We start from the raw sequence: 25,196 nt of genomic DNA, 5'->3' as shown, positions 1-25,196 counted from the left end.
TCCGGCGCCGTGAGAGGCGGTCCGGCGCCGTGGGAGTCGGTCCGGCGCCGTGAGAGGCGGTCCGGCGCCGTGGGAGTCGGTCCGGCGCCGTGAGAGGCGGTCCGGCGCCGTGGGAGTCGGTCCGGCGCCGTGAGAGGCGGTCCGGCGCCGTGAAAAGCGGTCGGCGCCGTGAAAAGCGGTCGGCGCCGTGGGAAGCTGTCCGTGCTGTGGGAAGCGGTCCGCGCTGTGGGAGTCGGTCCGTGCTGTGGGAGGCGGTCCGCGTTGTGGGAGGTGGTCCGTGCTGTGGGAGGCGGTCCGTGCTGTGGGAGTCGGTCCGCGTTGTGGGAGTCGGTCCGCGCCGTGGGAGGCGGTCCGCGCCGTGGGAGGCGGTCCGCACCGTGGGAGGCGGTCCGGCGCCGTGAGAGGCGGTCCGCGCCGTGAGAGGCGGTCCGCGCCGTGAGAGGCGGTCCGCGCCGTGAGAGGCTGTCCGCGCCGTGAGAAGCTGTCCGCGCCGTGAAAAGCGGTCGGCGCCGTGGGAGGCGGTCCGGCGCCGTGAGAAGCTGTCCGCGCCGTGAAAAGCGGTCGGCGCCGTGGGAGGCGGTCCGGCGCCGTGAGAGGCGGTCCGCGCCGTGAGAAGCTGTCCGCGCCGTGAAAAGCGGTCGGCGCCGTGGGAGGCGGTCGGCGCCGTGGGAAGCGGTCCGTGCTGTGGGAGGCGGTTCCACGCCGTGGGAGGCGGTCAGCGCCGTGGGTGGCGGTCCGCGCCGTGGGAGGCGGTCCGCGCTGTGGGAAGCTGTCCGCGCTGTGGGAAGCGGTCCGTGCTGTGGGAGGCGGTTCCACGCCGTGGGAGGCGGTCAGCGCCGTGGGTGGCGGTCCGCGCCGTGGGAGGCGGTCCGCGCTGTGGGAAGCTGTCCGCGCTGTGGGAAGCTGTCCGTGCTGTGGGAAGCGGTTCCGCGCCGTGGGAGGCGGTCGGCGCCGTGGGTGGCGGTCCGCGCTGTGGGAAGCTGTCCGCGCTGTGGGAAGCTGTCCGCGCTGTGGGAAGCTGTCCGTGCTGTGGGAAGCGGTCCTTGCCTCGTCACGGTGATATCGGTGCTTCGGCCTCACTGATTCTCTTTGTGAATGTTTCGGCCCTGTTATTCAATCACTGAGAACTGGTGACATCGGGGGGCTGCAGGTCACACCCTACATTCCACTCACACCTAGAGCCCGTCCTGATGGTGCTGAGATCCTTGTTACTGTATTCTGCAGAGCATTGCGCCTGGATGTGGAGCGTGCCCAGATTCCGCCATGCTGCAGCCAATCAGCGATCAGGACAGCGGTTATGGGGAACTCCTGGGGCCCCCGCCATCACTGTGGAGACTGGTGGAGGCCCAGGTGCCCCCAAGCGAGAGAGCCGAGGTGAAGAGGATTCTGGGAGAAGCAGCCGTTGACCTCAGCTTAGACTTGCATGCAGAGGTGAGTGCGCGCAGCGGGGTTATCACACTCCGCCAACAGGGGGCCGAGGATTTCATCCGGGTAGACGCTTGAGTTCCGACTGAGCGCGTCTACACTAGTACGACGGGGCGACCCCTCCAGGGTGAAGATGACAATGTCACTGATGTGGGGTATCGGAGGCAAACGCATTCTTACAGATCAATGACCACTGAGAGCTTTGGTAAGAAAAGTCTCCAAAGTGGCCGAAGACCCCGGTGCAGGGTCTGTAGACCTCGTAGCTGGTAACTGGCAGAATCAGAGAGACATACCCAGATCGTTCTACGTCTCTAGAAGTCCCACAGTGCCCCCTTATCTGAGGATCTAACAACAATATTATGGTTATTGTCGAGGGAGCGTAAATCCGTACACTCCCCCCTCACCGCCCTGTACCCCTACACTCCGCCAGGTGAGGGATGTACATCTATATAACCCACACTCCCCCCACACCGCCCTGTACCCCTACACTCCGCCAGGTGAGGGATGTACATCTATATAACCCACACTCCCCCCACACCGCCCTGTACCCCTACACTCCGCCAGGTGAGGGATGTACATCTATATAACCCACACTCCCCCCTCACCGCCCTGTACCCCTACACTCCGCCAGGTGAGGGATGTACATCTATATAACCCACACTCCCCCCACACCGCCCTGTACCCCTACACTCCGCCAGGTGAGGGATGTACATCTATATAACCCACACTCCCCCCACACCGCCCTGTACCCCTACACTCCGCCAGGTGAGGGATGTACATCTATATAATCCACACTCCCCCCTCACCGCCCTGTACCCCTACACTCCGCCAGGTGAGGGATGTACATCTATATAACCCACACTCCCCCCACACCGCCCTGTACCCCTACACTCCGCCAGGTGAGGGATGTACATCTATATAACCCACACTCCCCCCACACCGCCCTGTACCCCTACTCTCCGCCAGGTGAGGGATGTACATCTATATAACCCACACTCCCCCCACACCGCCCTGTACCCCTACACTCCACCAGGTGAGGGATGTACATCTATATAACACACACTCCTCCGCATCGCCCTGTACCCCTACACTCCGCCAGGTGAGGGATGTACATCTACAGTGGGGCAAAAAAGTATTTAGTCAGTCAGCAATAGTGCAAGTTCCACCTCTTAAAAAGATGAGAGGCGTCTGTAATTTACATCATAGGTAGACCTCAACTATGGGAGACAAACTGAGAAAAAAAAATCCAGAAAATCACATTGTCTGTTTTTTTTTCCTTTTATTTGCATATTATGGTGGAAAATAAGTATTTGGTCAGAAACAAGCGATCAAGATTTCTGGCTCTCACAGACCTGTAACTTCTTCTTTAAGAGTCTCCTCTTTCCTCCACTCATTACCTGTAGTAATGGCACCTGTTTAAACTTGTTATCAGTATAAAAAGACACCTGTGCACACCCTCAAACAGTCTGACTCCAAACTCCACTATGGTGAAGACCAAAGAGCTGTCGAAGGACACCAGAAACAAAATTGTAGCCCTGCACCAGGCTGGGAAGACTGAATCTGCAATAGCCAACCAGCTTGGAGTGAAGAAATCAACTGTGGGAGCAATAATTAGAAAATGGAAGACATACAAGACCACTGATAATCTCCCTCGATCTGGTGCTCCACGCAAAATCCCACCCCGTGGGGTCAGAATGATCACAAGAACAGTGAGCAAAAATCCCAGAACCACGCGGGGGACCTAGTGAATGAACTGCAGAGAGCTGGGACCAATGTAACAAGGCCTACCATAAGTAACACACTACGCCACCATGGACTCAGATCCTGCAGTGCCAGACGTGTCCCACTGCTTAAGCCTGTACATGTCCGGGCCCGTCTGAAGTTTGCTAGAGAGCATTTGGATGATCCAGAGGAATTTTGGGAGAATGTCCTATGGTCTGATGAAACCAAACTGGAACTGTTTGGTAGAAACACAACTTGTCGTGTTTGGAGGAAAAAGAATACTGAGTTGCATCCATCAAGCACCATACCTACTGTAAAGCATGGTGGTGGAAACATCATGCTTTGGGGCTGTTTCTCTGCAAAGGGGCCAGGACGACTGATCCGGGTACATGAAAGAATGAATGGGGCCATGTATCGTGAGATTTTGAGTGCAAACCTCCTTCCATCAGCAAGGGCATTGAAGATGAAACGTGGCTGGATCTTTCAACATGACAATGATCCAAAGCACACCGCCAGGGCAACGAAGGAGTGGCTTCGTAAGAAGCATTTCAAGGTCCTGGAGTGGCCTAGCCAGTCTCCAGATCTCAACCCTATAGAAAACCTTTGGAGGGAGTTGAAAGTCCGTGTTGCCAAGCGAAAATCCAAAAACATCACTGCTCTAGAGGAGATCTGCATGGAGGAATGGGCCAACATACCAACAACAGTGTGTGGCAACCTTGTGAAGACTTACAGAAAACGTTTGACCTCTGTCATTGCCAACAAAGGATGTATCACAAAGAATTGAGATGAAATTTTGTTTCTGACCAAATACTTATTTTCCACCATAATATGCAAATAAAATGAAAAAAAAACAGACAATGTGATTTTCCGTATTTTTTTTTCTCAGTTTGTCTCCCATAGTTGAGGTCTACCTATGATGTAAATTACAGACGCCTCTCATCTTTTTAAGTGGTGGAACTTGCACTATTGCTGACTGACTAAATACTTTTTTGCCCCACTGTATATAACCCACACTCCCCCCACACCGCCCTGTACCCCTACACTCCGCCAGGTGAGGGATGTACATCTATATAACCCACACTCCCCCCACACCGCCCTGTACCCCTACACTCCGCCAGGTGAGGGATGTACATCTATATAACCCACACTCCCCCCACACCGCCCTGTACCCCTACTCTCCGCCAGGTGAGGGATGTACATCTATATAATCCACACTCCCCCCCACACCGCCCTGTACCCCTACACTCCGCCAGGTGAGGGATGTACATCTATATAACCCACACTCCCCCCACACCGCCCTGTACCCCTACTCTCCGCCAGGTGAGGGATGTACATCTATATAACCCACACTCCCCCCACACCGCCCTGTACCCCTACACTCCACCAGGTGAGGGATGTACATCTATATAACACACACTACTCCGCATCGCCCTGTACCCCTACACTCCGCCAGGTGAGGGATGTACATCTATATAACACACACTCCCCCGCACCGCCCTGTACCCCTACACTCCGCCAGGTGAGGGATGTACATCTATATAACACACACTCCCCCGCACCGCCCTGTACCCCTACACTCTGCCAGGTGAGGGATGTACATCTATATAACACACACTCCCCCGCAACGCCCTGTACCCCTACACTCCACCAGGTGAGGGATGTACATCTATATAACACACACTCCCCCGCACCGCCCTGTACCCCTACACTCCGCCAGGTGAGGGATGTACATCTATATAACACACACTCCCCCGCACCGCCCTGTACCCCTACACTCCGCCAGGTGAGGGATGTACATCTATATAACACACTCCTCCGCATCGCCCTGTACCCCTACACTCCACCAGGTGAGGGATGTACATCTATATAACACACACCGCCCTGTACCCCTACACTCCGCCAGGTGAGGGATGTACATCTATATAACACACACTCCCTCCGCATCCCCCTGTACCCCTACACTCCGCCAGGTGAGGGATGTACATCTATATAACACATACTCCCCCCACACCGCCCTGTACCCCTACACTCCACCAGGTGAGGGATGTACATCTATATAACACACACCGCCCTGTACCCCTACACTCCGCCAGGTGAGGGATGTACATCTATATAACACACACTCCCTCCGCATCCCCCTGTACCCCTACACTCCGCCAGGTGAGGGATGTACATCTATATAACACACACTCCCCCGCACCGCCCTGTACCCCTACACTCCGCCAGGTGAGGGATGTACATCTATATAACACACACTCCTCCGCATCGCCCTGTACCCCTACACTCCGCCAGGTGAGGGATGTACATCTATATAACACACTCCCCCGCACCGCCCTGTACCCCTACACTCCGCCAGGTGAGGGATGTACATCTATATAACACACACTCCCCCGCACCGCCCTGTACCCCTACACTCCGCCAGGTGAGGGATGTACATCTATATAACACACTCCCCCGCATCGCTCTGTACCCCTACACTCCGCCAGGTGAGGGATGTACATCTATATAACACACACTCCCCCGCACCGCCCTGTACCCCTACACTCCGCCAGGTGAGGGATGTGCATCTATATAACACACTCCGCCAGGTGAGGGATGTATATCTATATAACAAACACTCCCTCCGCATCGCCCTGTACCCCTACACTCCGCCAGGTGAGGGATGTACATCTATATAACAGACTCCCCCGCACCGCCCTGTACCCCTACACTCTGTCAGATGAGGGATGTACATCTATGTAACACACTCCCCCGCATCGCCCTGTACCCCTACACTTCGCCAGGTGAGGGATGTACATCTATATAACACACTCCCCCGCATCACCCTGTACCCCTACACTCCGCCAGGTGAGGGATGTACATCTATATAACACACACTCCCCCGCACCGCCCTGTACCCCTACACTCCGCCAGGTGAGAGATGTACATCTATATAACACACACTCCCCCGCACCGCCCTGTACCCCTACACTCCGCCAGGTGAGGGATGTACATCTATATAACACACACTCCCCCGCATCGCCCTGTACCCCTACACTCCGCCAGGTGAGGGATGTACATCTATATAACACACACTCCCCCGCACCGCCCTGTACCCCTACACTCCGCCACGTGAGGTATGTACATCTATATAACACACTCCCCCGCATCACCCTGTACCCCTACACTCCGCCAGGTGAGGGATGTACATCTATATAACACACACTCCCCCGCATCGCCCTGTACCCCTACACTCCGCCAGGTGAGGGATGTACATCTATATAACACACACCCCTACACTCCGCCAGGTGAAGGATGTACATCTATATAACAGACTCCCCCGCACCGCCCTGTACCCCTACACTCTGTCAGATGAGGGATGTACATCTATGTAACACACACTTCCCCGCACCGCCCTGTACCCCTACACTCCGCCAGGTGAGGGATGTACATCTATATAACACACTCCCCCGCATCACCCTGTACCCCTACACTCCGCCAGGTGAGGGATGTACATCTATATAACACACACTCCCCCGCATCGCCCTGTACCCCTACACTCCGCCAGGTGAGGGATGTACATCTATATAACACACTCCCCCGCACCGCCCTGTACCCCTACACTCCGCCAGGTGAGGGATGTACATCTATATAACACACTCCCCCGCACCGCCCTGTACCCCTACACTCCGCCAGGTGAGGGATGTACATCTATATAACACACACTCCTCCGCATCGCCCTGTACCCCTTCTCTCCACCAGGTGAGGGATGTACATCTATATAACACACACCGCCCTGTACCCCTACACTCCGCCAGGTGAGGGATGTACATCTATATAACACACACTCCTCCGCATCGCCCTGTACCCCTACACTCCACCAGGTGAGGGATGTACATCTATATAACACACACTCCTCCGCATCGCCCTGTACCCCTACTCTCCACCAGGTGAGGGATGTACATCTATATAACACACACCGCCCTGTACCCCTACACTCCGCCAGGTGAGGGATGTACATCTATATAACACACACTCCCCCGCACCGCCCTGTACCCCTACACTCCGCCAGGTGAGGGATGTACATCTATATAACACACACTCCTCCGCATCGCCCTGTACCCCTACACTCCACCAGGTGAGGGATGTACATCTATATAACACACACCGCCCTGTACCCCTACACTCCGCCAGGTGAGGGATGTACATCTATATAACACACACTCCCCCGCACCGCCCTGTACCCCTACACTCCGCCAGGTGAGGGATGTACATCTATATAACACACACTCCCCCGCACCGCCCTGTACCCCTACACTCCGCCAGGTGAGGGATGTACATCTATATAACACACACTCCCCCGCACTGCCCTGTACCCCTACACTCCGCCAGGTGAGGGATGTACATCTGTATAACACACACTCCCCCACACCGCCCTGTACCCCTACACTCCGCCAGGTGAGGGATGTACATCTATATAACCCACACTCCCCCGCACCGCCCTGTACCCCTACACTCCGCCAGGTGAGGGATGTGCATCTATATAACACACTCCGCCAGGTGAGGGATGTGCATCTATATAACACACTCCGCCAGGTGAGGGATGTACGTCTATATAACACACACTTCCCTGCACCGCCCTGTACCCCTACACTCTGTCAGATGAGGGATGTACATCTATATAACACACACTCCCCCGCACCGCCCTGTACCCCTACACTCCGCCAGGTGAAGGATGTACATCTATATAACACACACTCCCCCGCACCGCCCTGTACCCCTACACTCCGCCAGGTGAGGGATGTACATCTATATAACACACACTCCCCCGCACCGCCCTGTACCCCTACACTCCGCCAGGTGAGGGATGTACATCTGTATAACACACACTCCCCCGCACCGCCCTGTACCCCTACACTCCGCCAGGTGAGGGATGTACATCTGTATAACACACACTCCCCCACACCGCCCTGTACCCCAACACTCCGCCAGGTGAGGGATGTACATCTATATAACACACTCCGCCAGGTGTGGTCCAGTCACAAACCAGGAATTAGAATATTAACATGAGAGGCTGGTCCAGAAATCTGATCTCCAGGTTAAATCTATAAATTAAGCCTGTACCCATAGAAGGTTGTTCACAGAATGAGCTGATGTGATGCATTTCATATTTCTCCCCCCTCCCTCAGGGAGCAGGATATTAGACTGCAAAGTTAGATAATTGTGCTTTATTTTATCGCTGTTTTGTATATTTGTATGTCCCGTTTTATTTCCATATTTTATATCCTTGTATTGTGAGCGCTGCACCTTTTCTATTAAAGCTGAACGCGCGGGGTTAAAATTTCACCTCACAACATAGCCTATGACGCCCTCGGAGTCCAGACGTGTGACGGTGCCAAATTTTTTGGCTGTAGCTGCGACGGTGCGGATGCCAATCCCGGACATACACACAGTTGTGGCCAAAAGTATTGACACCCCTGCAATTCTGTCAGATAATACTCAGTTTCTTCCTGAAAATGATTGCAAACACATTCTTTGGTATTATTATCTTCATTTAATTTGTCTTAAATGAAAAAACACAAAAAGAATTGTCCTAAAGCCAAATTGGATATAATTCCACACCAAACATAACAAAGAGGGTGGACAAAAGTATTGGCACTGTTGGAAAAATCATGTGATGCTTCTCTAATTTGTGTAATTAACAGCACCTGTAACTTACCTGTGGCACCTAACAGGTGTTGGCAATAACTAAATCACACTTGCAGCCAGCTGACATGGAGTAATGATGACTCAACCTCTGTCCTGTGTCCACCACATTGAGCATGGAGAAAAGAAAGAAGACCAAAGAACTGTCTGAGGACTTGAGAAACCAAATTGTGAGGAAGCATGAGCAATCTCAAGGCTACAAGTCCATCTCCAAAGACCTGAATGTTCCTGTGTCCACCGTGCGCAGTGTCATCAAGAAGTGTAAAGCCCATGGCACTGTGGCTAACCTCCCTAGATGTGGACGGAAAAGAAAAATTGACAAGAGATTTCAACGCAAGATTGTGCGGATGTCGGATAAAGAACCTCGGCTAACATCCAAACAAGTTCAAGCTGCCCTGCAGTCCGAGGGTACAACAGTGTCAACCCGTACTATCCATCGGCGTCTGAATGAAAAGGGACTGTATGGTAGGAGACCAAGGAAGACCCCACTTCTTACCCCGAGACATAAAAAAGCCAGGCTGGAGTTTGCCAAAACTTACCTGAAAAAGCCTAAAACGTTTTGGAAGAATGTTCTCTGGTCAGATGAGACAAAAGTAGAGCTTTTTGGGCAAAGGCATCAACATAGAGTTTACAGGAGAAAAAAAGAGGCATTCAAAGAAAAGAACACTGTCCCTACAGTCAAACATGGCGGAGGTTCCCTGATGTTTTGGGGTTGCTTTGCTGCCTCTGGCACTGGACTGCTTGACTGTGTGCATGGCATTATGAAGTCAGAAGACTACCAACAAATTTTGCAGCATAATATAGGGCCCAGTGTGAGAAAGCTGGGTCTCCCTCAGAGGTCATGGGTCTTCCAGCAGGACAATGACCCAAAACACACTTCAAAAAGCACTAGAAAATGGTTTGAGAGAAAGCACTGGAGACTTCTAAGGTGGCCAGCAATGAGTCCAGACCTGAATCCCATAGAACACCTGTGGAGAGATCTAAAAATGGCAGTTTGGAGAAGGCACCCTTCAAATATCAGGGACCTGGAGCAGTTTGCCAAAGAAGAATGGTCTAAAATTCCAGCAGAGCATTGTAAGAAACTCACTGATGGTTACCGGAAGCGGTTGGTCGCAGTTATTTTGGCTAAAGGTTGTGCAACCAAGTATTAGGCTGAGGGTGCCAATACTTTTGTTTGGCCCATTTTTGGAGTTTTGTGTGAAATGATCAATGTTTTGCCTTTTGCTTCATTCTCTTTTGTGTTTTTTCATTTAAGACAAATTAAATGAAGATAATAATACCAAAGAATTTGTGTTTGCAATCATTTTCAGGAAGAAACCGAGTATTATCTGACAGAATTGCAGGGGTGTCAATACTTTTGGCCACAACTGTACATACACACCCACACACATTGAGCTTTATAGAGAAGATGGAGTGAATTTCATAAGAGGCCGGAGAAGCCCGTGGACCCATGCTGAGAGATGCTCACAAGGTGACCCCACACCAGACGCTGTAGGGCGGGATGTAGGTGGACATTCCCATTATTAGTTTTTGGTAAGCCGTGAAAAATTGGAATGACAGGGTCCAGTATGAAGATGTGTGCCGACTCAATGCCGCCATTCTATAGGCTTCTTGGTTAGTTGGTAGGATCACCATATAGTGCCCGCTAGGTATTCGACTCAGAATACAGACCCTTGTCCAGGATCCCAACCCACCCACCTCTGTCCGATGGACGGATGATTCCGCTGTCATCTGTCTCCACGTTTCTCCTGGCTCCGCGCTCTCCACTAGTCAGGGTATCATCGAGAGCTGTATTCACAGACGCTGGTTACACGGGCTTTATACCGCCTGACGTGCGGCTTTCTGAAGAAGATCCACCACACCTAGAATGGGATAGAATGATGGATGAGGTCGGTGCCGAGATCCAGAAATATGAAATTCCTCCACAGAATTTTTTAGCGGGGGGGGGGGGGGCGCATACCGGGGTGTGTGCAGGTTCCTGATACTATATCCATTTACAGCTGCATGATTCAATACTGGATTGTTTATATGGAACTTTATGTATTTTTTCTTTTTTATATTTTTTACTGTTGCTCAATGTATATGATGTGATTCCATACAGACGTACGTTTGTGATGATTGTGTTACTTGTAGTCTCATCGTTCTAGAGAGAAAACCTCGAGACACTAACTTCACGCAAATGTGATGATTTATTTCAAAGGTTCATATTCTCTCTCTTAGAAACATACGCTTGGCTTATAGGACAAAAATCCTGACGTTTCGGCCAAGAGGCCTTGTTCACAATGTATCTAAGCACAGAAACAAAATGTTTTATATGTGACTAGCCATATGGAACCACCACAGAATATAAGCAATAAATCAAATAATCAGGATCATTTATCAAACGTCCAGATACAACTATACCCAACACTATCCTACAAAGAACTATCCTTTTATCCCCAAACATCAATATCTAAAAAATGTCATAAAAATATATATTATGTTAGCAATAGACTAGATGTCCACAACCACCTGCATATTCTAGATACTATGTCAATAATCCCATTTATATGTGGCGTATCATTACAGCCATATAAAGTATAGAAGGTCGCTGCATCCGGATATAAGAACATCTACATAGTATATAAGGTCTCAGTATTGGCAGCTACAGCAGCAAGACGGAAAAGAAAGGGGAATGATAAGAAAAAGAAAATTACCTTGGTGCACAAAGTTGAAAAGGTGAAGACTGAAAGATAAAAAGAATCATAAGTAGCCAAGAAAAAACGTGGCGATACACGGCATGGAACATGCCAAAGAAACTCTATACCTGGGTCACAAGGCTGTGTGTGTAATGCCAGCGCTTCCAGAGAGCGTGTAGTGAGGGTGCTATGAGCGTCTCTTAACCAGACATAATTGCTCTCAGCTGCAGTATGTAAATTATCAGAAAGAAGGCTGGTTTCACTGCGCACCTATGTTTAACATGACGTGCGTATGGTCTTGTGTACACTTGCATTTTCATGCGCATGCGTTTTTTGTCTTTCGCGCCAGATGCAACATGTTGCATTTTTTGGTCCGCCCTGTCTCGTCAAAAAGACGCTTGCGCACGGAATGTGCAAAAACAACACATTGTAGTCTATGGGAACGCATGCGTGCGCATGGTTTTGCGCATGCGTTTTTTTGCGCATGCGTTTTTGAGGTAAACAAGTCTGTAATGTGTAGACAATGGGAAAAATGTCACACCTAAAAACGCATGTGCAAAAAAAACGCAAACGCATGTAAAACGCAAGCAACCCTGCGTTTTTTTGACGCATCAGCGTACGCATGACGCTAAAAAAAGCGCGTCTGTTTTGCGTTTTTCTTTGCGTTTTTTATGTGCACGATGCGCTGCGCAAAGAAACGCTAATGTGAAACTAGCCTAAGTCCTGAAAAAAAAAAGCAGGGCGTCCAATTCACACTGAGCATGCGTGGCAGAGAAAGTGAACTAATGTATCCTAAAACCAGGATCTCACACAGACGGAGACGCCCGTGTAGAGGAAAAGAGGCCGACTGGTCTGAGCTGCACTTGGTTTCTGAATTAAGACTAGACAGAGAAAGGTGCGCTTTCAAGTTATAGAATCCGTACTGGTAACAGGATTCTGAAATGAAAACCCCGCGAGGCAGTTTGGATTTATACGCGTGATACTCTGGAACCTCATGGTCTAAATCGGGAATAGGAGATATTTTATCGCTGGAATGACTATCTCCTATTACCGATTTAGACCATGAGGTTCCAGAGTATCACGCATATAAATCCAAACTGCCTCGCGGGGTTTTCATTTCAGAATCCTGTTACCCCCTCTTCTTGACACCAGTACGGATTCTATAACTTGAAGGCGTAGCTGTGCCACATTAGGATTGGCAGCTGAGAAATGTGCAGGCAGTGGGACCATGGAATAAAAGGGGAATCATTTTTTTTCATCCTAGAACTGGGAAAAGATTCTCTATCAATGGATTTCACACGTGTGACTCCGCAGATGTTGTGTATCTGGTGACGTGCCCATGCGGTCTCGGGTATCTGGTGACGTGCCCATGCGGTCTCGGGTATCTGGTGACGTGCCCATGCGGTCTCGGGTATCTGGTGACGTGCCCATGCGGTCTCAGGTATGTTGGGGAAACTATCCAGCATATCCGGGACCGCATTTCTCTACACAAATCTACAGTCCGGTGCAAGAGATTGATGTTCCCACTGCCTGCACGTTTCTCAGCTGCCAATCCTAATGTGGCACAGCTACAATTTGATTCTACTGAAGTGTATTCGCACGTCAGCGCACCTGTCTCTGTCTAGTCTTAATTCAGAAATCAAGTGCAGCTCAGACCCGTCGGCCTCTTTTCCTCTACACCGGCGTTTCCGTCTGTGTCAGATCCTGGTTTTAGGATACATTTAGTTCACTTTCTCTGCCACGCATGCTCAGTATAAATTGGACGCCCTGCTTTTTTTTTCAGGACTTCTTCCTGATAATTTACATACTGCAGCTGGGAGCAATTATGTCTGGTTAAGAGACGCTCATAGCACCCTCACTACACGCTCTCTGGAAGCGCTGGCATTACACACACAGCCTTGTGACCCAGGTATAGAGTTTCTTTGGCATGTTCCATGCCGTGTATCGCCACGTTTTTTCTTGGCTACTTATGATTCTTTTTATCTTTCAGTCTTCACCTTTTCAACTTTGTGCACCAAGGTAATTTTCTTTTTCTTATCATTCCCCTTTCTTTTCCGTCTTGCTGCTGTAGCTGCCAATACTGAGACCTTATATACTATGTAGATGTTCTTATATCCGGATGCAGCGACCTTCTATACTTTATATGGCTGTAATGATACTCCACAATTAAATGGGATTATTGACATAGTATCTAGAATATGCAGGTGGTTGTGGACATCTAGTCTATTGCTAACATAATATATTTTTATGACCTTCTCATTTTGGGACATTTTTATTTTTTAGATATTGATCTTTGGGGATGAAAGGATACTTCTTCGTAGGATAATCTAATATATAAAGCTCAATGTGGGTGCGTGTGTATGTATGTGTGTACGTCTGGGATTAGCATCCGCACCGTCGCAGCCGCACATCTGGACCCCGAGAGCGTCCTAGGCTATGTTATGAGTTGAAATTTTAACCCCGCGCGTTCCAATTCAAACAATTTTGCCCCTATCCACATAATGGGGAAAAAAGTGAAAAGTGTTGGAGGCAAATTGACAGCTGCCAGATGTGATCAAGGGGGACTGAAAGAATGAGAGCGATGGCGCCAAAGAGTATATACCGTACAGCTGCTAAGGTGGGGCCCTGACATGGGAGACTCGCCACACACGGGGATATGAACACACAAAATGCGCCACACACTACCACGGGCTTCACCACATATACCACCCTCAGCACACATTTCACCACACATACACCAACCTCGCCACATAAAAGTCCAACACAAAAGTCGCCACTCAAAACTCGCCACGCTGTCCCCGAGCTGTTTACAAGATGAAAAATGAGCTGTGATTGGTCGCTATCAGCAACAGTTTTCTTTGTAGACGGTTGTGGTCACTGAGGCCGATTATTCTTATCATTTCTATGGTGTCATCGTCCTTCTGTAAAGCTGGAAATAACACAATTTATTACCGTGCCAACACAGACCACCCTCTAACACAGACTGCAGGGGGAGCCCAGGATAGGATTAGATACACGGCTCAGCAGTCAGTATCACACAGGAGAGGATTAGATACACGGCTCAGCAGTCAGTATCACACAGGAGAGGATTAGATACACGGCTCAGCAGTCAGTATCACACAGGAGAGGATTAGATACACGGCTCAGCAGTCAGTATCACACAGGAGAGGATTAGATACACGGCTCAGCACTCAGTATCACACAGGAGAGGATTAGATACACGGCTCAGCAGTCAGTATCACAGGATAGGATTAGATACACGGCTCAGCAGTCAGTATCACACAGGATAGAATTAGATACACGGCTCAGCAGTCAGTATCACACGGGAGAGGATTAGATACATGGCTCAGCAGTCAGTATCACACAGGATAGGATTAGATACACGGCTCAGCACTCAGTATCACACAGGAGAGGATTAGATACACGGCTCAGCAGTCAGTATCACAGGATAGGATTAGATACACGGCTCAGCAGTCAGTATCACACAGGATAGAATTAGATACACGGCTCAGCAGTCAGTATCACACGGGAGAGGATTAGATACACGGCTCAGCAGTCAGTATCACACGGGAGAGGATTAGATACACGACTCAGCAGTCAGTATCACACGGGAGAGGATTAGATACACGGCTCAGCAGTCAGTATCACAGGATAGGATTAGATACACGGCTCAGCAGTCAGTATCACACAGGATAGAATTAGATACACGGCTCAGCAGTCAGTATCACACGGGAGAGGATTAGATACACGGCTCAGCAGTCAGTATCACACGGGAGAGGATTAGATACACGACTCAGCAGTCAGTATCACACGGGAGAGGATTAGATACACGTCTCAGCAGTCAGTATCACACGGGAGAGGATTAGATACACGTCTCAGCAGTCAGTATCACACGGGAGAGGATTAGATACACGACTCAGCAGTCAGTATCACACGGGAGAGGATTAGATACACGTCTCAGCAGTCAGTATCACACGGGAGAGGATTAGACTCACCGCTCAGCAGTTAGTATCACACGGGAGAGGATTAGATACACGGCACAGCAGTCAGTATCACACGGGAGAGGATTAGACACACGGCTCAGCAGTCAGTATCACACGGGAGAGGATTAGACACACGGCTCAGCAGTCAGTATCACACGGGAGAGGATTAGATACACGGCTCAGCAGTCAGTATCACACAGGAGAGGATTAGATACACAGCTCAGCAGACAGTATCACACAGGAGAGGATTAGATACACGGCTCAGCAGTCAGTATCACAGGAGAGGATTAGATACGCGGATCAGCAGTCAGTATCACACAGGAGAGGATTAGATACACGGCTCAGCAGTCAGTATCACACAGGAGAGGATTAGATACGCGGATCAGCAGTCAGTATCACACAGGAGAGGATTAGATACACGGCTCAGCAGACAGTATCACACAGGAGAGCATTAGATACACGGCTCAGCAGTCAGTATCACAGGGGAGGATTAGATACACGGCTCAGCAGTCAGTATCACAGGAGAGGATTAGATACGCGGATCAGCAGTCAGTATCACACAGGAGAGGATTAGATACACGGCTCAGCAGTCAGTATCACACAGGAGAGGATTAGATACGCGGATCAGCAGTCAGTATCACACAGGAGAGGATTAGATACACGGCTCAGCAGTCGGGCAGCGCCGGGCTCTTCAGCTAGTGTTGGGTATAGTTGTATCTGGACGTTTGATAAATGATCCTGATTATTTGATTTATTGCTTATATTCTGTGGTGGTTCCATATGGCTAGTCACATATAAAACATTTTGTTTCTGTGTTTAGATACATTGTGAACAAGGCCTCTTGGCCGAAACGTCAAGCTTTTTGTCCTATAAGCCAAGCGTATGTTTCTAAGAGAGAGAATATTACATTTTGAAATAAATCATCACCTTGCATGAAGTTAGTGTCTCGAGGTCTTCTCTGTAGAATATTGGACCTTTTCCTCACACTACACCTTGGTTTGCAGGCCCCCCCTGTGTAGTCTCATCGGCTGCATTGCACCTTTCACCGCCTTCCTTTTTGTGTACAGTGTTAGTATTGTTATTTGTGATGACTAAGGACCCGCTGTGGTCTGGAGCGGCGTAAGCGAGATGTCTTTAGGAAGCTGCGATAAAGGTCTTGAATATCATCGCCTACTTTTCCTCGATCTAATACTCCATTTTGCTGGTGACTGGACTTCCCTCTGCTTGTGTATATGGTGCATTCACCTGGGAGTCGGCTCAGGATCGCTCTCCATGTCCGTTGACCGCACCTCACTTAAGACCCCGTCTCACATAGCGAGATCGCTAATGCGTCACCGATTTTGTGACACCGCAGCGACCTCGCCTGCGATCTCGCAACGTGTGACACATAGCAACGACCTGCTGGATCTCGCTGATCGTGCTCAAATGTCCTGGGCCGTTTATTCATCATCGGCGTCCCGCTGGCCAGCGCGCATCGCTGTGTTTGACACCGAGCGACCTCGTTGGCGATGCAGAACTCGGACACAGGCGGGAGTCATCTGAATAGCCACTGTGTGACAACGCACCAGCGATCCTTACCAGTCGCATCGTTGTCGGGATCGTTGGTGCGTCACTATGTGAAACGGGACCCTTCCTCCGGAGCGACCTCAATTGGTTGATTGTCTGGTGAGCTGAAACTCTTTTAGTTTTTTTTTTTTTTTTTATTTTCCCAATGGACTTTACAAATAGACTTACAACAGCTGGGAATAAGTGAACCCAATTTGCGCCTGCAGCTTATTCTACAGTACCAACAGGCCGAGAGAGAGGCTGCAGAATGTCAGGACCCGGCCGCGATAAGGGCTGCAGAGCGCCGGGACCGGGCCGCGAGAGAGGCTGCAGAACGTCAGGACCGGGCCGAGAGAGAGGCTGCAGAATGCCGGGGCCGGGCCGAGAGAGAGGCTGCAGAATGCCGGGGCCGGGCCGAGAGAGAGGCTGCAGAACGCCGGGGCCGGGCCGAGAGAGAGGCTGCAGAACGCCGGGACCGGGCCGAGAGAGAGGCTGCAGAACGCCGGGACCGGGCCGAGAGAGAGGCTGCAGAACGCCGGGACCGGGCCGAGAGAGAGGCTGCAGAACGCCGGGACCGGGCCGAGAGAGAGGCTGCAGAACGCCGGGACCGGGCCGAGAGAGAGGCTGCAGAACGCCGGGACCGGGCCGAGAGAGAGGCTGCAGAACGCCGGGACCGGGCCGAGAGAGAGGCTGCAGAACGCCGGGACCGGGCCGAGAGAGAGGCTGCAGAACGCCGGGACCGGGCCGAGAGAGAGGCTGCAGAACGCCGGGACCGGGCCGAGAGAGAGGCTGCAGAATGCCGGGGCCGGGCCGAGAGAGAGGCTGCAGAATGCCGGGACCGGTCCGAGAGAGAGGCTGCAGAATGCCGGGACCGGGCCGTCAGAGAGGCTGCAGAACACCAGGCTGAGAGAGCTTTCAAGCTTCAGATGGCTCACTTTTAATGGTCCAAGATGAGGACAGATATAGCCAATTACTGTTGATCCTGCGTAGTTTGTCAGAGAGTTGGAAAGTCTGGGAATATACAGAAAGCCCCATTGAAACCACTGCCAGTGATCGATGAGCCTTTCCAGCGAGAGGCTGTGGATATCATAGGGCCACTTGCAATCCCTACCAGCTCTGGCAGAATGTTCATCCTCACAGTGGTGGACTACGCTACTCGATATCCGGAAGCTGCGGCTGTCCTCCATCTGAGCAGACAAAGTGGCGGATGCTTTACTGACTGTCTGCTCTCGTGTGGGTTTCCCCAGGGTAATGGTAACCGATCAGGGAACCCAATTCATGTCCGATCTGATGGAAAGCCTCTGCGAGAAAATACAAGTGCAGCATTTTGTGGCCAGCGCCTATCAGCCCCAAACCAACAGACTGTGCGAGCGTTTTAACGGAACATTAAAACAAATGCTCAAACTGCTGGTGAAGACTGGGAGCGGTGCCTTCCTCATCTGATGTTTGCGTACAGAGAGGTACCCCAGGCATTCAAACTGGTTTATGGGGGGAGGGTCAGGGGACCACTTGATTTGATTAAGGACTGTTGAGAGGGTGAACCCAAAACTACGGGCGTCTTGGTGGTTGAATATGTACTGCGGCTCAGAGAAAGAATGCAAAAACTGAGCAACCTGGCCCATGAGAACGTGACCCAGGCCCAAATCAACCAGAAGGTCTGGTACAACCGTAATGTCAGACTGAGGGCCTACGAGGAGGGACAGAAGGTTTCGGTGTTGGTCCCTATGTTACAGAATAAATCACAGGCCGCATGGGAGCTGGGACGGACCATACGCTGTACACAAGTGGCTAAGTGATAACTATGTGGTGACCCTAGATGAGCATGCCAAGCTCAGGAAAGGTAAGGAATCTCCTAGATCTGTCCCGCTGAGATATGTGGTTAATTCTCAAAAAGTGGAAGATGAGCAAAAACCCAGAAATCTTGACGAACCTCAAGCTCCGATGAGACCGTAACGGCGGCCATCAGTCAGGAAACGGCAAACTTTGTGAAAACCATAATCTGTGTTGGTGTCAATACTTGTAGCCCTGTATAGAGGACTAGATATTGGTTTATTTCTATAATATTAATATATTTAGCAGCATTTTACAAATCAGAGGGGACATGTCTAGAACAAGTGAGAGATTGCAGAGTGACACATAGATCACCAGTTACAGGTGGAGTGAGGGTACGGCTGCTCGCAGGCGGCAATCTATGAGGCGATCGGGGGACACAAGGAAGAGCGTGCCGTCATGTCAGTATAATAAATAGGGGCTATGATTTAAAGCTGCAGGATCTGTCTAAGTGCACTCACTACCGGCAGATGGAAAGGAGGGAGCAGATTATGAGGGAAATTTAAAGAGTCAACAGGGGAGATTTCGGTTAGGGAGACGCTAGGGCAGTCTAAAGAGATGTGTTTTTAGGGCATACTTTAAACTGTGGAGACTTGTAAGTAACCCAGTTATATAAGGTAGTGCATTCCAAAGACCTAGTGCAGCACGAGAGAAGTCTAGGAGACGTGTGTAGGAGGTTCAGATTATGGAATATATAAGGGGTGAAGGAAAGATCTGAGTCACATATGACACTAAGACAGTGAGCGTGCTGCTGGGAGTTATGGTTGAATCACCCAAGGTAATTGCTATATTGGACATGGGTAGATTAGTACAAGGAGGAAACATGAGAAGTTGTGGAAAGATTTGGTTACAGAGGGAGGACATAATATTAGAGACAGCAGACAGACAATCCCTGGTATCTGTAGTAATATGGGGGTGATGTCAGGAGACGATGTGTATCATGGGTGTCATCAGCAGAGAGATGATGCTGGAAACCAAATCTGCTTATGGTTTGTCCAATATGGACAGTGTATAGAAAGGAGAGGTGGGGACATAGGACTTATCCCTGAGGAACCCCAACAGTAAGAGGAGGGTCTAGGACTGAACCCTGTGGAACCCCGACAGCAAGATGAGGAGCCTAGGACTGATCCTGAGGAACCCCGACAGTAAGAGGAGGGGGCCTAGGACTGACCCCTGAGGGACCCTCAACAGTAAGAGGAGGGGACCTACGACTGATCCTGAGGAACACCGGACAGTAAGAGGAGGGGACCTAGAACTGATCTTGAGGAACCACGACAGTAAGAGGAGGGGGCCTAGGACTGAACCCTGAGGAACCCCGACAGTAAGAGGAGGGGACCGAGGACTGAACCCTGAGGAACCCCGACAGTAAGAGGAGGGGACCTAGAACTGATCTTGAGGAACCACGACAGTAAGAGGAGGGGGCCTAGGACTGACCCCTGAGGGATCCCCAACAGTAAGAGGAGGGGACCTACGACTGATCCTGAGGAACACCCGACAGTAAGAGGAGGGGGCCTAGGTCTGAACCCTGAGGAACCCCGACAGTAAGAGGAGGGGACCGAGGACTGAACCCTGAGGAACCCCGACAGTAAGAGGAGGGGACCGAGGACTGAACCCTGAGGAACCCCGACAGTAAGAGGAGGGGACCTAGAACTGATCTTGAGGAACCACGACAGTAAGAGGAGGGGGCCTAGGACTGACCCCTGAGGGATCCCCAACAGTAAGAGGAGGGGACCTACGACTGATCCTGAGGAACACCCGACAGTAAGAGGAGGGGGCCTAGGTCTGAACCCTGAGGAACCCCGACAGTAAGAGGAGGGGACCGAGGACTGAACCCTGAGGAACCCCGACAGTAAGAGAAGGGGACCGAGGACTGAACCCTGAGGAACCCTCATAGTGAGTGTAAAAGGAAAGGAAGAAGAGCCAGCAGATTATCCTGTGAAGGAGCATTCAGATATGTAGGAGGAGAACTCGGAGAGAATGGTGTCTTTGAGGGAGTGGAGTGGAGCATGGTGAGGAAGAGCTGATGATCTGCGGTGTCAGATACTGTGGAGATCCAGGGGAATTAGCATGGAGTAATGACCATTTGATTTAGCTGTTCGTAGATCACTAGAGACTTTAGTGAGGGCAGTTTCAGTGGAGAGTGAAGTGCGGAAACCAGATTGTAAAGGGAGAAGAAAAGCGTTATCTGAGAATGGCGGCTTAGATGGGAGTGATCCAACGGGAGTGGACCGAGCGTCCCAGGAATTTAGAGGTGAGGGGAGATAGCTGCAGCAGTTCTGGTCCAGGGTTGTGATGGCGTGTGTGAATGAGGAGGGGAAGATAACGGATGAGAGAGAGATTAAATAGGGGAGAGGGAGCAGGAGGTGACAGGCAATAGGGTCACTGGTGCAGGTGGTAGGGTGACGAGCCGGGTCACTTTACTTGTGTTTGAGTCTAGGTTAGTTAAAAGAAAATAAAAGGTTTTGGTGGCTGTCACCATTGAAAAAAGATTTATTGTTCTCAGTGGGAGAAGCAAAATAATAGCTACAAAAATAAAATCAATTACCGTATGTTACACAGCTGAGCTGCGGACTACTGACGTCTCTTCATCAGGCATCTGGTACAACAAAGTATCTGAAGAAACCCAAGTATATACACAAAAAGAGCAGAGAGCGCAGAATAATGTACATTTAAATAACAAAGAAACTGAGCTCAGAGATTGCATCCGTCATCAGAGAAGATAAGTGATGTGAAACCTCTATTGACCCACAGTCCCAGACCTCATGCCCTCCCTATCAGGACGCTGCGCCAGAGACAGCGCGAGGACATCGGGACGCTGCGCCAGAGACAGCGCGAGGACATCGGGACGCTGCGCCAGAAGTTTTTAAGGGTTTTCTTTTTAGTTACGTTTACATGTGTAAGGGCCCCATAGGTCAGTTACTTTGGTTGTTGATTAAGGGTTCTGTGTGGGGGCTCATATTTTTATAAGCATTCTGCCTCTTGTATATTAAATCTAAAATGTGTTAATTTGTTCATACAGTGATGCAGCTTCCAGACGCCTTCTGTATGGAGTAACTAGTTGCAGGCATTGCTCAGGTGGGATTTTACCCCATTCTTCCACACAAACACTTGTCACATCCGGAAACTTCTGTGGCTCCTTCTGTGATCTCTGAGCTTTAGTTCCTTCCATGCATTTTCTCTTGGATTCACGTCCGGTGATCGTCTTGGCCGTTCTTTCACCTTTATTTTCTGTCTGACACCAGTGGAGAGTTTCCTTGGCTGTGTGTTTGGGATCATTGTCTTGCTGAAATGTCCACCCTCGCTTCATCTTCATCATCCTGGTAGATGGCAGCAGATTGTTACACAGAATGTCTCGGTTCATTTGTTAATTCATCCTTCCTTCGATTACATGAAGTTTGCCAGTGCCATACGCTGAACAATAGCCCCACACCATGATGTTCTCACTTCCACACTTCACTGTTGGTATGGTGTTTTGGTGTGACATGCAGGGCATTTGGCCTCCAAACATGGTATGTATTTTGGCATCCAAATAGTTTAATTTTTGTCTCATCTGACCAGACTATATTCTCACAGTATTTCACTGGCTTGTCTAAATGTTGTTGAGCAAACTGTAAAATCGCATGAACATGCTTTGTGTTCAGCATTGGACTCTTACACAGTGAGTGTGCATTAGGGTGACCGGATCTCATATGGGGGGGAAAAAATGTCAGAATCTTGTTGCAATTTATTAGCCATTAACAACTTTTCATTGTCTGTAATGGTGGGATCAAAAAACGATAATCCCACCAACTCTGCATTCAAATACCACAAATGGTTCGAAAATTTGGTCAGGGCTATTTCTGCAATGTTGTTGTCACATTCTTTATAGTCTAACAGACTATGCAAAATACCTAAATCTTAAAATACCTCAATTTGGATTTTTTCAAACTTTGAGCGACGAGCGGCACGGGTTAACGTCGTTTGATCGAGCTCAAATTTTGGCTATCTCAATATCTGGAAAGGGGAATCGTTTTGTGGGGTCCAGACGGACAAAATTCCGACATCGATTTTTTTTGCGGTCACCCTAGTGTGCATACAGGATATGGAGGTTGTGTGGTGAGCATGCATACAGGCAATGGAGGTTGAGTGCATTACTTATATTTTTCTTGTAGCTGCTGATTCCAGGTCTTTCTGTGGCTCTCCACAGGTGTCATTGGCTCTTGGACAACTCTTCTGACAAATTCTTTTCACTCCTCTGTATGAAATCTTGCAGGGAGCACCTGGACACGTCCGGTTTATGGTGAAATTTTGCGGGGATCTCCTGGTCATGGATGGTTTATGGGGAAATCATGCGGGGATCACCTGGTCGTGGCTGGTAAAAGGTGAAATCTTGCGGGGAGCGCCTGGTCGTGGCCAGTTTATGGGGAAATCTTGCGGGAAGTGCCTGGTCATGACCGGTTTATGGTGAAATTTTGTTTTCTCCACTTCCGAACTATGGTCCCAGCAGCACTCACTGGAACCTTCAGGAGTTTAGAAATTCTTCTGTAACCAATGCCATCAGGATGTTATGTAACAATAAGGTTGTGAAGGTCTTGAGACAGCTCACTGATTTTCTCCATCAGGAGATGTTTCCTGCGTGGCCCCTTGGTAATGAGACTCCTTTATATCGGCATCAGGTGACCTAGCTGATATTATTGGTCACTAAGTGGCAGAATTGCTTTCTAATTACTGATGGATTTCATCCGGTGTCAGTATTCTGCTCTTTTTTTCTTTGTGATTGTGAGGGACGAGGGAGACTCCAGTTTGATTTATTAATTTCAGGCACAATATATTATCCATAGATCTCCGTCCACTCCTGAACTATGGCCCCCACCAATGAGAAGTACACAAATTCACAAAAGAACAGGAACATGCAATATGGCCGGAGAATTGGAGTCCTTGTGTCAATTAATGCAAATAGGAATAGAGCTGGGACCTCTGCCGCCTTTTGTGCAGGCTGTAAGCTATGAATGGAAGGCATAGACGGTTAGGCACCCACACAGAGATGGATTATGAGATCCTATGATTGAGATCCTATCTTGGGAGCCCTCCGCACACACACGGGGGTCTCATCGTTCTCTAGCTGTCCCAGATACTGAGCTATCAAGACTGGCTCTCCAGAACCACTTAGCCGACCCAAGTTTGGATTCTCCATGTCGGTTTAGCGCCAACGAACCCATTGAGATGTCAGTCGTCCCATTTGGACCTCCCGCTGTTAAGTTATGACCCATCCTGGATATTGGGAATTATTTCAGCTAGGAGGTCAGGGGAGGAGATATCAGTTCGGCCCAGAGGGGTGGTGGCAAATATGAGCGGGGTTGAGCTAGGGGATAAAAGCTAGCTACACACCTTTAGCCAGTGTCCTTGTTCTACCATGGAAGTCTCGTCACTTGTGGAGATGGACCAGAAACTAAGAAGGTGCCTGTGGACTTGAGAGCTTCCCTGGGCCCACCTGTTATAAGGACCGGTAACGTGACTTAGCGATGCACCAGTGATCCCGACCAGCGATAAGTGTGACAGTACCTTTACTCTGTATATCTGTATTATCCAGCTGACTGCTGTCCCATCCTGTGCTCTCCCTGTATCTGCACCTCTGGCTGTAATCTCTGTATATTACTCTGTATATATCTGTATTATCCAGCTGACTGCTGTCCCATCCTGTGCCCTCCCTGTATCTGCACCTCTGGCTGTAATCTCTGTATATTACTCTGTATATATCTGTATTATCCAGCTGATTGCTGTCCCATCCTGTGTCCTCCCTGTATCTGCACCTCTGGCTGTAATCTCTGTATATTACTCTGTATATATCTGTATTATCCAGCTGATTGCTGTCCCATCCTGTGCCCTCCCTGTATCTTCACCTCTGGCTGTAATCTCTGGATATTACTCTGTATATACCTGTATTATCCAGCTGACTGCTGTCCCATCCTGTGCCCTCCCTGTATCTGCACCTCTGGCTGTAATCTCTGGATATTACTCTGTATATATATCTGTATTATCCAGCTGACTGCTGCCCCATCCTGTGCCCTCCCTGTATCTGCACCTCTGGCTGTAATCTCTGTATATTACTCTGTATATATCTGTATTATCCAGCTGACTGCTGCCCCATCCTGTGTCCTCCCTGTTTCTGCACCTCTGGCTGTAATCTCTGGATATTACTCTGTATATATCTGTATTATCCAGCTGACTGCTGTCCCATCCTGTGCCCTCCCTGTATCTGCACCTCTGGCTGTAATCTCTGGATATTACTCTGTATATACCTGTATTATCCAGCTGACTGCTGTCCCATCCTGTGTCCTCCCTGTTTCTG

At 49.9% G+C, this 25,196-nt stretch overlaps 1 protein-coding gene across 6 annotated transcripts in view; it reads left to right on the top strand.

Annotated features, from left to right (window-relative positions):
* Nucleotides 1–25,196, top strand: part of CCDC24 (coiled-coil domain containing 24) — a 119,983-nt gene that overhangs the window by 325 nt on the left and 94,462 nt on the right. For 2 of the 6 annotated variants that reach the window (XM_073564886.1, XM_073564885.1), the window contains exon 2: nt 1,225–1,431. In XM_073564886.1, coding sequence (XP_073420987.1) covers nt 1,264–1,431 — 168 coding nt within the window. In that variant the 5' untranslated portion in view covers nt 1,225–1,263. Of the gene's footprint in view, nt 1–1,224; nt 1,432–13,276; nt 13,420–13,500; nt 13,530–21,887; nt 21,944–25,196 lie in introns of those variants that run through there. The other 4 variants (XM_073564883.1, XM_073564884.1, XM_073564881.1 and 1 more) reach the window with 4 other exon arrangements.

The sequence above is a fragment of the Dendrobates tinctorius genome, unplaced genomic scaffold (assembly GCF_039654945.1).
Source record: "Dendrobates tinctorius isolate UK_male_01 unplaced genomic scaffold, ASM3965494v1 ptg000497l, whole genome shotgun sequence".
Taxonomy (NCBI): Eukaryota; Metazoa; Chordata; class Amphibia; order Anura; family Dendrobatidae; genus Dendrobates; species Dendrobates tinctorius.
This window is presented reverse-complemented; position numbering and strand designations above follow the sequence as displayed.